At 38.1% G+C, this 13,841-nt stretch overlaps 1 protein-coding gene across 1 annotated transcript in view; it reads right to left on the minus strand.

The window, feature by feature from the left end:
- Positions 1-1,579: 1,579 nt before the first annotated feature.
- Positions 1,580-13,841, minus strand: part of gypc (glycophorin C (Gerbich blood group)) — a 30,791-nt gene continuing 18,529 nt past the window's right edge. The window contains exons 3-5 of the mRNA XM_026936728.3: positions 7,136-7,168; positions 5,418-5,447; positions 1,580-4,517 (exon numbers count right to left, since the gene is read on the minus strand). Coding sequence (XP_026792529.1) covers positions 4,321-4,517; positions 5,418-5,447; positions 7,136-7,168 — 260 coding nt within the window. The 3' untranslated portion in view covers positions 1,580-4,320. The remainder of the gene's footprint in view (positions 4,518-5,417; positions 5,448-7,135; positions 7,169-13,841) is intronic.

The following is a 13,841-nucleotide window of genomic DNA, read 5'->3' on the forward strand; positions in this document are numbered from 1 at the left end:
CCACCCCTTTTATTTTCCAGAATGTAATATGCATTGATCACAAGATGGGAAAATAAAAGGAGATACCACTATTGACCCGTGTTGTAGTACAAGAATTTATTGAGACCTTGTGGTGGTACTTTCCGATACGCCTTCCTTGCTTTGGTGTTGATTTGATGCATGATATACTTTTTTCCTGTTGTATTCAGGATAATGGTCAATATGCCCAGCAACCAGCGGCCCTATTGGGGATAAGATTTATTCAATTCAGTTCAATTCCCTGATACTATTTCATGTCCACTTTGTTTAACCATAAAAATTTTAGCAGTTTGCATTTTTGCAACTCCCTTGCATCAGCATTAGAAATGAACAATTTTTTGCTCTGGGGATTTTATTTTCAGGGGCACTTTTTGTCATTTACAGGATGTTTTCTTTTCTAACTAGTTTGTTTAAAGTTACCCGGCCATTACAATTTAATTAAACTGACAAATTGAAGCAATTACTCACTCTAGTCTGCATCAGTGTGGATGCTTTCTATAAAATCAGCAGCAAAAGTTAAAAATGTAAAAGCTATCCCCAGAACAATTGATTGCTGAACTGGAACACATTTACTGTATGTAGCTAAACCATCACGATAATGTCGACAGAATGATCAGATATTCACCAGTTAAAAATCTGAGCTCGTCTAGTATGGAGCTTGAAAACTCACAAAAGTATCTCAATATGAAATTTGTATATTTGAATCAGATCAAATACCAATCTGTGTGTATATATATATATATATATATATATATATATATATATATATATATATATATATATATATACACACACACACACACACACACACATATACTGTATATATAAGATACAGATTTATTTGATGTAAATTAGTCCAAGAGTGAACCATTTGGGATTCCCAGTGAAACAGAGACAGCCAAATACATTGTTTTATTTTATTTTATTTTTAATTTTTTTTTAATGTTCTACTCAAATAGCTAGTTTTCTACTGTGATGTTAAACACTCAATGTTTACTGCACACACACACACACACACACACACACACACATACTGTATATATATATATATATATATATATATATATGATGACTGTGATTGGCTAAATTATGAGTTTGACCACTCTGGAAACATCTACGTTTCCCTGGGAAATGCTTCATCCTTGGCCTAGTTTACATAAAATCTGTATTTTTGAGATCTGAATTCCTGAGATTTGTATTTTTATTTGATTTTTTTTAATCTCAAAATGTTCACCTGTAATTTTAATGTTTAAATTTCTAAAGGCCCCAAGCAAGTTTAAATCAAAGAAAAAAAACAAAAATGTGTGACGTGTATGTAATTCAAATACGTAAAATTCATATTCAAATAGTTCAGTTTCCAAGCTCCATTATCTAGTGGCCACAGCCATCTATAGTGTCCACCATTTGTACAACTAGAGAGAATAAGATGTATGTAGATGTATCTAATGTTATAAATATGCAAGTTTAATTTTCCCTGGAGTCTCTGGAACTCTTGTATTTCTGGTCCTTCTATGCACAGTTCACTTTTACTTTCGAGTCTCAGTAACAGTCAAGGCAGCTCTAGATGGAAGAAAAATATATTTTATTTTCAAGCACAGACTATCTGCTTCTTCATCACGTTGCTGTTTTGGCAAGAGTAATTGTTAAAGTGTCAACTTTGGTTCTAACAGTATAACCTGCCTGCTACCCAACAGCAGCGCAGGCCTTCTTCATGTTTTCCATAAAATAAAAAAAAAAGAAAAAGAAAACCTTGGGCAAGTTTCTGTTAATTATGGAAATTCGTATGAGAAGGTTAGAAGGTTATGTGTGATTTGGAGCTTTGGGCTTATTTTCCAACTGTATCCTTGAGGCTATTAATTAATCACAGAAATCTGTGACTTGCTAGGTTTGCTTTTGAGTACAGTTTTACTGTAGGGACAGGAGTATAACTGCACTGTGAGGAGGGTTGGAGTGGAGGGCTACTCAGTCACATTGTAATGCATCAGTAACGATTATGCATTATGCATGCACATTTTTATTTGGTTAAGATCCACATGAAAAACATCAGAGTCACATGGCATTCATCGTGACTAGGCTAATCCTTTGTGACTGGAGGCATGTGGAGGTCAGTTTGAAATTAACTTAAAGGTAAGGTTGAAAAAAAAAAAAAAAAAGGAAAGTCATTCTCACCTGCACTGCATATTGTCACCTTTGAGTCACCTTACTGTCAAGACAGAACCAGGACTAGAGCACATTTGCACTATTATTATTATTATTATTATTATTATTATTATTATTATAGATTTGCATTCAATGTTTTTGCACTTTGCACTGTGCTGTCTTACTATATTTATGGCTATCTGTGAATGTTTGTCTTTTTACCACAACTATAACACTGCAGTATCCCTTGGGATCAGTGAAGTTTCTATCTATCTATCTATCTATCTATCTATCTATCTGTATATGTGGTAGTTTTCACAGTCTTTGTATGCTTCATTACACATCCTTTTCTTATCCCTTCATTAATCTTGATCCCAGTTACCCAGTGATCACTGATCTGGATATTTCTAATGCTTAAAGGCACAAATGGTCTTCTAACACTTACAATATTAACTAATATCAAGGTAATAAAACACTGGTAGTAAGACAGATGTGTAGCTTTCATTTTGCCCACAAAAAAGCTTTGCCAATAGCTTGTTTAATAAAAATCTTGCCATTTATAAAAGCTGGCTTATTATTTGGCTCATATTAAAGCACATTATTCAGTAGCTACTATAAATGATTCAGTAAGTACAGTGCAACTAATGGAACAGGTATGCAGTTATAAGAGTAAGCAGTACGTCAGGATGCACAGATAGCTCCAGGGGCTTAAAGGGTTAAACGAGAAACTAGACCCTGTATATGGCCCCACTATCATTTCTAAGCTTTTCCAATCACATCACAGGTTTTTTTCATGTTCTATATTGCATTTTGATTGAACAGTTATAAATGAATTTGTTCAAGAGTCCAAAATAACCAGTACCTGAATCTCTGTTATTAAGACTTCCACTTACTGTAAATGTAGATATAATTAGTGTGTGTGTGTGTGTGTGTGTTTAACTCTCTGTTGTCCAGCACACTAGATTTGAAATGTAACAAAAACTATGAAGTTAAAATTCAGGTGGTCAGCGAATTATAGGACGGGGGCTTATGCACATTTGAGGTGAAAATGAATCTGCAGAAGAGTGATGGAATGAGGAAAGCGTGAAGGAACAGACACTTTATGATCCATGGCACACAACCTCATCTGTAAAACATGCTGGAGGTGGTGTCACGGTTCAGATCGGACATGTTTGGTTGCCAACCGTGTTTGGCTGATGTGACAGGTGACAACAGCAGCAGGATGAATTTTGAAGTGAACCGAAGCATCCTAACTGCCCGGGTCCAACCAAAATGCTTCGACACTCAGTAAATGGCATTCACTTAACTTTTTCAGGGCCCACTGAGCATGCATTTCGAGCTGTAATCAAAAATAGCTACATTTCAGGCCTGGGCAGTGCATATACCCAGAGGAAAGGAATATATAAAGCACCTGGTCATGCCCAAGCATCGCAGATTTCAAGCAGTGAATTGCAAAAGTCTTAAAACCAAGTACCAAGTAGGTCTCATTTAGGATTATGTTAATTTGCTCAGTTATGTTTATGGAAATAGAAGGACTATAAACTTTAATTAAAAGATGGCTTTGTGCGCTTTAACCTCAAAGTTACTATTTCATTTCATAATCCAGCATGCTGGTGTACAAAATAAAAAAAAAAAAAGCAATAATATATACAATCAATGTGTCACTGTCTGGCTCCTTAGCGAATGCATAGTTAAACAACACTGATTGTCAGCAATAAGCTGGAACACATCTAAAGATTTCATCTTATTTGCATGCAAAAGATACGACACCTCTTTTGTCCACAGCATTATAGTCACTTCCTGCCATTTCTTCTCTTTGGCTATTTGATAGTCATTTCATATTCCATCTCTGCCTTCATTTACCTGCTGATTTGTTTCAGAATTTCTCTTTGTGATTTTCTCAACCAATAGATGTGTACTTTCAGTTTAACATCCTTGGGTGACCTATTCCTCCGAATCCGGTTTGCTAGGCAAAATATTTACCCAATGTCTTCTCTAAATTTCTGTATGTTCCATAATAATGAATATAAGAGTGTATAAGCTTTGGCGGTGAACTCAACCATGTGACCAACTTTGATCAGATGGGAGTCTCATCAAAATGTAAAATTTGTTCAGGTTGAAAACCATTTTAAGCTATGGCTTTGAATTCAGTCTCTCTAGGACTCAGATGAAATACTCCTTCTTGCTTTCGTCCATGGCGTCTTGAAGAGCCGGATCTCCCTGTAGAGCTGCGTCTGCCGTCTCGGCGAATTCGCTGCCTTTGGCCTCGTTGGTGTGGTAGGTGCCCTTGTGTTTGTACATGTAGCGAAGGAGCACGAAGAACAGGCAGATGATGACCAGGACTACCGCAACAATGACGACTGGTGAACAAGAGATTAATATGATGATACTATATAACAATCAGCTGTACATTTTTTGTCTCTTATCTACCAGTATGGCAGTGAGTAAAATCAGCTTCTCACGATAGAGAGGGAGCTACACATGGCTAAGTGGTATGAATAAAAAGAAATCACAAATATTAAGATATGAAGCTTCAGCGTTTAAATATATATTGCGTCCTATAGGCTTAAAAACTCGAAGAATTACTCCGTTACGCACACCGTAGTGGCCTCGCACCATAATTTGCAGATTCATTTACCTCAAAAAAGTGTTAAAGTGAGTTCCTGCTGAGATTTATCAAATCCAATTAGTAACCTGTCTGCGTATCTCATTACTAATTGTTTCTGTGTGAATTAAGTTAGGTGGGTGGTCCTTATACTCATACTGATTCTTTCACCTTGTATAACCTTTGGGAACTCTTCTGCTGGTAAAGAAGTAGGAATGTAGAAATGATCTTCCTTTTTCAGGGCAAAATGCTGAGCTTTTTACAGGCACAACATCGCCGCAAGTCGCAGAGCAGAAAATTGGAAGCATTAGGTCAGGATGGAGCACACTTGGAGTGAAGCACCTTAATGTTTCTGGCACACAGACACGGCCTTTTATGAGTTCCTTCATCAGAAAGTGACAATGTTTTATATCTGCTCTCGGACTTCATAGCTCTGTAAGGCCAGCCGTAATAGCTCTGTAATACTTCAGACTGGAGCAATCTGAGAGAGCAGCTTAGCTCGGAGAACAAAGATAGATCCTATGATTAAACAATATATTACTACTCTCCTTAAAAGTCATTTATAAATTAAGGGCGCTTGGTGTGCTTTGTGCAAGCTGTTTGATAAACACTCCAGAAAGAAAATAGTATTGTTTAAATGTCTTCTTTAACTTACCACCAATTATCACAGTGCTGCTGTCTGAGTCTAAGATTTAAAAAGAAAGAAAAAAGATTCTTTATTAGTATTTCATGATGACAAATGTGCAAACTACTCTACTTGATTCAAATCCAAACTTCATCATTTCAGGTCAGATGATACTTGTTTCGCTTCTAGTGATCTGTAAATGATCGTCGGCCCACTTAATTACGGCGACATGTAAAGGGGTGGTCCAACTACCTTTTCCTTCCCGATCAAAACACCACATCCACCATGTCCTGACCTCTATTAAATATTTACCTTCCTCTGACTTTGTTATTATAACGTTTGTGAATTTTTCATGAGGCTTTGTTTTTATAGACAGCTGTCCCCTCGCCGTGTGGCGCCGCGCCTCATCGTCTCTGCCACCGTGGGGACAAAAACCTCGTTAAAGGAAGCGATTGAAGATAATCATAAATTATTGCACAGGGAACATCTGCCTGCCTCGACTTGACTTTTGCTGAAGGACAGAAGGGGCAGATCAAGCCTCAAACATAGCTTTTAAACATTTAAAAGTAAAAAAATAACAGAGTCAATCAGTACTAGACCCCAATAAAGACGGACAATTAAGGCCCTAATCACGCGTTATAGTGAGTCACGTGGCTGTCGTCAAACACTCATCGCAATGTGGTGTTTAGTGCGGACATATTCTGCTCGATTGAGGACGTTACTGAACAATTTTGTACAATACAGAGGCTTAAAGCTTTGAATACTTATACAGTTGAAAATGTCCTGATTATTGGTCATATATAAAAGTAGTGAATGTGTAACTTTTTGTAATTTGGACAAAAAGTTCAGAAAAAATAGCTATGATTGGTTAACAATTTGGGGTTGCCAGTCACACTTCTTCCACTTCATTTGTTTGAATGTTGTAGTAATATCCTATTAATAGAGCTCTTGCTCAGTAAAATGACTACAAGTATTGTGTGAGCTTTGTTTGGATAATCTTCATTGCTTCAGATATTAAAGTTATTCCACCATATTTCTTTCTAAGGAAAGAACTAACTAAGAAAAATTATGAGTGATGCTATAGTGTGGGTGTACACACACATTCACATACACACACACATTCACTGAACTCCAGCCTGGGAGGTCAACAGCACCAGGTCTGCATTATATAATGTTTGGGATAAAAACCCTACATTTTTGCCCAACATACAATATCTTGATCAAATAATCCTCATGTTCCACATGTTAACGTCTTCAGCTGTCCTCTCTCTCATGGCGGACCTGCTGTTCGGGGGCGTGCCTGAGGGTTATAGCTATCCTGGCAACTTCATATCTAAGAAATCGACCTAAATAGTTCTTGTTCATCAGAATTCCTTTTATTAGTACATAAGATCAAGGTTGGTGGTCTTCCAAGAGCAACATTTGCTTCTAGCTATTGAATCGTTCAGTAATTTTAGGGAATATTTACTTGTGCCAGACAAAACCATTTCAGTATTAATGAGGGAATTAAAGCTCTTGTGAACAGTTTGTATCTGATTTTGCATCTCGCGACATGAATAAAACAAAACACAGCATAAAAAAAACAACTTGAGCCTTCGTGGATAAATATCTAAAACAATGCACTTCTATTCAACAATATACAATAACACTTCTATAACAATTGTTCTTGCTAAAGTGAATTATACTCCAGCAAAAAAAAAAAAAGGAAAAGGAAAATCCCTAATGTCTAATAAAAGAACAAAACTCACCATCAATGGCTCCCCCGGTGGCTTGGCTTGCACCTGAGAAGACAGAAGTGCAAAACATGGTGTTAAAAACAAGCACTTTCATTCTTCCTGTGAAGCTCTTTCCTTCATGAGGCTGTCCGCCAGGAAATGCTTCAGCCCTGATGATGTGTTATCTTGTGAGGGGGGGAAAAAAAGTTGTGGATGAAAAACATGCTTTAAGTTTCATGCTCATCCTGTACATGATATAGTAGATGGGGAGAAGGATGTCTTTCTGCTCAGGGGATTTCAGACACTTACATGAAGTGATGATTAGACCAGCAGAGACGTTTATATGATTTTAATGAAGACGCGAGCATAGAATCTCTCACACACAAAGTGTTTCAGGCCTCACTGCTGTGTAGATACCGTACAGGATATGACAGATATTTAGAAAACACAAACTTAAAAAAAAAACAAAAAAAACAATAGCAGAGTAATGTCTCAACACATGTAATAAGAAATTCTAGTATATACTGTATGTATATAGTGCCTTGCATAAGTATTCACTCCCCTTGAACTTTTTCCACATTCTGTAGTGTTACAACCTGAAATGGATTATATGATATGAATCTATACAAAATAGCCCATAATGTTGTAGTCGTAGGAAAAAACAGTATTGTTTGCAAAATTCTTTACAAATTTAAAAATAAAAACATTTTATGATTGCATAAGTAATCACACCCCATTGGTGTGAAACCCCTAAATTGGTTCTGATGCTACAAACTGCCATCAAAATGACCTAATTATTTGAATGGAGTTTACCTGTGTGCAACTCAATTTGTTACATGATCTCAATATAGGTGGAGTTCATCCACCAAAAGTCAGTAAGTAGTCGGAGAAGAAACTCGGGGTAATGCGCAACATGATGCTACCACCACCGTGCTTCATTGTAGGGATGGTGGATATTCATGCAAAGCCACTCTACATATATGGGGAAAAACTGCACGTTTCAGTACAGGACACAAAGGAGTTCTTTCTAAGAATGGTTCCTCTCTAAGAGTAATATTTATACTGTGCTGCATTTGATTATGTGTCTGGGATTTTATTTAAATGCAATCTGAAATGCTTTTATGTTAATGTAACCCAAAAAGCAAGGCTGTGTTCTAGATGAATTCCATTTCACATTACTAATTATGTGATTGAAATTTTAATCAATGGAGTCACGGAGAGCCATGTTATTTTCCCAATGCATACTATGAATTGAAAGCACAAGTATAAAATGAGCTTTTGGTGCACATTCAGCCAGAAAGGCATGATGGCACTCACACTTGCTGTGAATAGACTGTTTTGCTGTTCTCGTTCGTTTTCTTTTATTCGCATCACAACAGGCATGAAAACCCCCAACCGCCCTTTTACCCTTTAAAAAAAGATTATAAGCACATAATCTGAAATAATCACAAAATAATAAGACAATACAAACAATATGACAATGTAATAAGACAATACAAATAATACAAATAATATGACAATGTAATAAGACAATGCAAATAATACAAATACTATGACAATGTAATCCTGATCTGTGTATCTGTTATTTGCGTTTCAAATGTATAGCCTTCATATCCTGCATTTCTAAACAATGGACTTAACAAGTTACAAAATAACAAGTTTTTCTACATTGTGTTATAATACAAAAGCCTAATAATCATAATTATCTTAAACAATCACTCAGGTTTACTGTTTAGCTTTAAATCTGTGACCATGATATACTGCATGTTTCTTTCCACCTCACCTGTGGACCTGAAATAAAAATGTCCCTGTCCTTTACCGCATTTAACACCTCTTTAAAAGGGTCCAAATCCCTACTAAATTTGCCGAGCAAACACCAGGGAACCTGTCTCACTCCGAGACATCCCTCGTTAGCCTCGTTAGTGAGACCGGCTAGCAGCTTCGACACGGAGGAGGACATCTGTGCAGCACAGCCAGATCTGAAGATCATTGCTTCTTTTTTCAGGCTGCTGTGGAACCCAAAAGGGTCCAGCGAGAGCCAAAGGCATTTAGATGCCAGGGAGCTTTAGTGTCATCAGCTCTCCGTCCTTCTCATGCTTTCACACATTTTAGTGGCTGCACACCCGGGGGTAAAGCTGAGCTAGAGGGAAGTCTTTTGCTTTCATTGCCTTCCCAGAATTGGAGCTAATCCCGTCCAAAGCCGGCTTTTTGAAGCGCGCTGGTAATTGTCTCCACATGGGAAGGACATTGGATCTGAAAGCCAAAAACTGAACACTAGTCCCCTTCAGTACTTGGGTGGGGTAAACATTTGCTAGGCCAAATTCATGCTAATTTCCCTTTGTTGCCTTGCTGTGTGGGTTTTTACATTTTAAATGAGGTATAAAACTTGGTGTACTTCCACAGTTTATGGTCTGAACAAATGGTTTGTCATTTAACCCAGTCATGCTGTTAATACACTATGAGATATTCTCAAGAAACAAGCAGGATCTGTAATTCCTCACTTTATCTAATGCAAAGTTCACCCTTTCTCCAAACACATTTAAATTTGATCACCTCCCTTTCTCCAAACACATTTAAATTTGATCACCTCCAGACTGTGTACCCAGCCTGAAGAACACGCTCTCAGAACCTCCACCTTCACACGCCACAGTTCTGTGGGGATTTGTAATGCTCCTAAATGTTTATCTTTTAAATATATTAGTTAAGAGGTGTGAATAAATGCCAGTGGGTATTTAGACACAGAGACTATTTGCGATGTGGAGTAAATAAAGGTTGAGGACAAATCTTGGTCCTGTGGAAGGACATTAGAATCCTGTGCTATTATGTCAGGGTTACAGTTCCCAAGACTACTGTTAGGTATAGGTCTTGAACAGCAGTCTCAAATATGGTCAAGACAAAGAAAATGATGCCTCGAGTTAAAATAAATTCTCAAAACATTATTTTTTATTATCAGCTTTCCTGCTCCTCTAGATCTGCCGCTGGTGCCTGGTCACTTCAGTCTGCTTTGGCTGCAATGTCGGTGTCCTCATCAATAATACAGTGTGTATATTACTGTATATTACAATTGTCTTTTCTAGACCTACTGTTAGACATGTGTCTCTTCATTATGACATGGAGAGCATGTTTATATGTAAGCTTGTGTGTTCTCACACACTAGAGTTTCTAAGAAAAAAAAATTTGGTTAAAAACTGGTGCTTAGTCACTGCACTTTGCTTTCTCTTTAGTCTTGGTCTTGACCTGTAAAAGTCTAAGTTTTGTCTTGTCATGGTCACAGCTGAGATGATCTTGACTTCAACACTGAAATCAACATTAGAGGCAGAAATTTTCATTTTTAGGCAGGACACAAGTATGTAAATTCAATGCAGGGTCATCATAGGAATATCCATGTACGTAAACAGAAACAAGAAAACAGGCATGGGTCAAAACATGAGCTAGAAAAATGGAAAACAGAAGGAACATGGGAAACAAAGGCTCAGAAACTCATAAAGAGTGAACAAGGCTTCACAACAATATTAGAAAACAACAGGCTATATAAAGACAAACTAATCAAGGACTAAACACAGAACATGTGGACACAAATAGAAAACACACCAATGACAGGACAGGGGCGGAGACAAGAAAAAGAGAACGCACCCTGAGAGGGGAATTCATGACAGCGTTCTTTGGCGTGGAGTTCTAATCTACTGAACCACAAATGTTTATTATGGAGCCTAGGATCTCCACAAAACCTGCGTTACTCAAAACCATCTCTTTTTTAAACATTACACGTGATTTAAAGGAGCTGGCAACGATGTCCCCTTGTCAATGACTAACGTTATCTATAGACACCGCAACAGGCCAGTGGAAGAAGTCATTTTGTTATTCTTGCCTAATACGATGTCAGTGATATCATGGTGGCGTTTATTATATAACCAATAAACAAAATGCTTTTCTGAAGAAACCGTGTCACTCAAAATCTGATCCGCTGACAGTGACAATGCCCCGATTATTATAGCAGATTACAAGGTATCAGAGTTACACATGCGCATGATCTACAGCACTGTACTCTCAAGGTGACTCCCAGCTTTGAACTGTGAAAAGGTATTAGCAAGAATTTCCACTACGTTACACTTGCTCATAATGCATTTACTCTCGGTGTAATTGCAACATTGTGACCATTAATCTGCTATCGATTTTACACTTATCACACTCCTCCAGCATCACGCTGTTGAGAACATGGTATATTGCTGCAGAAATTACAGCAACTTTTACCAGCATATGATCTGCCACCGGGGCCTTATAGTATTTCATAAGATAAGGTTTCCTCACATAGGGTTATCTCTGGCTGATTATCTGATAGGTGCTGGAGTGTCAAAACACGCTAGCCTGAGGTATTGGATGATGCCTGAGGAGAGGAAATGTCAGGATGGCCCATTATATCTCACGTAATGATGAATTAACCGCGCTTCCGATGTCTGTCAGCTGAGCACTCAGCTGTGGTCCAATTGTCTGCGTTAAACTGAGGGTGAAAACAGCTACTAAATGTCTCTCTAAACCCCTCTCACATCAGCTGCACTTTCTCTCATAGGTGAGAACCTGGCGTTTATTATTTAGCATGCATTTAGAGGGTGACAAAAAAAAACATTTCGAAGGAATATAAGGATATAACGTCAAACATACAGTATAATTACTCTATATAACGTACTGTATATGTCTTTTCTAGACCTACTCTTAAAGATACTGTTTATGTCTATAAACCTGGTGGCAATCATTACAGTTTCAAGAAAAAAGTGTTGGTGTTAGGGCAGCATGGTGGCATAGAGGGTGGCTTTGCCACCTTAGATATCCAGGTTCTTCATTCGATCCAGAGCTTTGGTTACCATCTGTATGGAGTTTCTCTTGTTTTCCCCATGTCCAGGTTCTTTGGTTTGTTCTCATGGTCCAAAATGCACATTTTACATATTGAGATGCACAAATAAAGCATAAAGGACCAACTTTGGAAGTACTTTTTTATATGGCAATAGACTGGGCTAAGTAACTGAGTTATTAAGATCAATAAAATAATTTAATACATGTTAAATCATTTAATCATTCATCTTCAGTAAGCACCTTATCCTAGTCAGGATTGCGGTGGACCCAGAGCCAATCCCGGGAACCCTGGACATGAGGTGGGAGGGAAGCCAGTCCATCACAGGGCACCAGGAACACACACATTCACACAGTCTTTCACACCTAGGGGCAGTTTACTATAGTGTATTTACTTATTAGGAGATTGGGAAACCAGGGAACCCATAGGAAACCCATGCACACATGGGAAAAGTATATGAAATGTTGCACAGACCCAAGCTCAAGATTGAAGTAGCCTGAGCTCAGGAATGATTCGAGGACCTTGGAGATGTGTTGGGAAATGTAGCCACCATGGTATCCTGCTGCATTAAGATGCCCTTACAATTCAATCAAGATATACCTGGTGAACATGGTCCAAAAACAATAACCCTTGGTGTGAACGAGTCTGTGAATGTGAGTGTGTATGTGGCCCCGAGTTCCATTTTGTACCTCACACCCGATTAACTCAATATGTTTTAAATATGTCTTTAGAACCTGCTTAGGAATCACAAAATAAGTAAATAAATAAATAATTAAATAAATACAGCTGGCTTGGGAAACCATATGAAATGATATGCTATTATAGCAGTCAGCTGATAATGCCATTGTGCCATCTGACATGGACACACAACACTCACAACACTTAGGGCGAGCCAAACCCCATTCAGTGCAAACAGAGCAGAACCCTGCGGCATGGCGAGAGAAGGTGGCTGGCACTCCTGCTACATGAAGCCATAGCTAATGACCATAATGGAAATAGATGATAGGCTTTGGAGGGAGAAAGAGCAGCCTCACATTCTAATAAAGTTCTAACCATCCACACAAATATTCAGACCCAGTTAATCAACCCAGTTTAATTAGGCGCATTTTTCATCGCCACGTCACACTCTGCTGCTTTAAAACTCCAGAAAGATGAGAGTTCTCCCGCTGCTGTGCTTCTATAGAAAAATTTGACACCGATATGCTGAATTTGTAGAAGAGAGGATTTGTTGAAAAGGCGGTTCAATGGATTTCCTTTGAAAAAAAATAGCCTTTAGCCTGAGCTAGAGAGGAAATAGTGATGAGCCATTTATTTATTACTCTTGCTATGAGAAGACCCACTTGTGAAATTATGTAATGGTCCCGTGTAAATCTGCCAGTTACTGGCGAGAGGCTGTCTTAGAGGGGAACTTGCAAGATGCCTATATACAATCAAGGTTTTACGGGCCTTTATTCACCCTCTCCTCAGATGTTTTTACTATCACTATTCTCTATCAACCTGGGAAGAAGAACCCACTGTATTTTTTCACCGCTTGCAGAAACGATTCTATCAGAAAATTGGTGCTTGAGGGAGCTTGTGTCAAGGCCACGGCATGTTTGTCAGGCTAGGACAGGCGGGGCACGGCAATGTTTTATACCGAACGTGTACCGCTAGAACACCTCACAAATCGTTTCATTGTATTACATCACTCGTAGCCCTCCAATCTACCAAATCTCTAAGCTAAGTGATAGTCATCAAGCTATTAGCTAATGTTGTACTTGCAGCCAGTATTTTATATCAATTTCATAAGCTCAGTTTAACATAAAGGAAGTGACAACTAGATAGGCTGCATAATTCCTTACATCGAAAACAAGCTTTGAACTTACAACCTTCCTATTCTGCCTGTGAATTAAC

This window comes from Pangasianodon hypophthalmus, chromosome 5, assembly GCF_027358585.1.
Source record: "Pangasianodon hypophthalmus isolate fPanHyp1 chromosome 5, fPanHyp1.pri, whole genome shotgun sequence".
Classification (NCBI taxonomy): Eukaryota; Metazoa; Chordata; class Actinopteri; order Siluriformes; family Pangasiidae; genus Pangasianodon; species Pangasianodon hypophthalmus.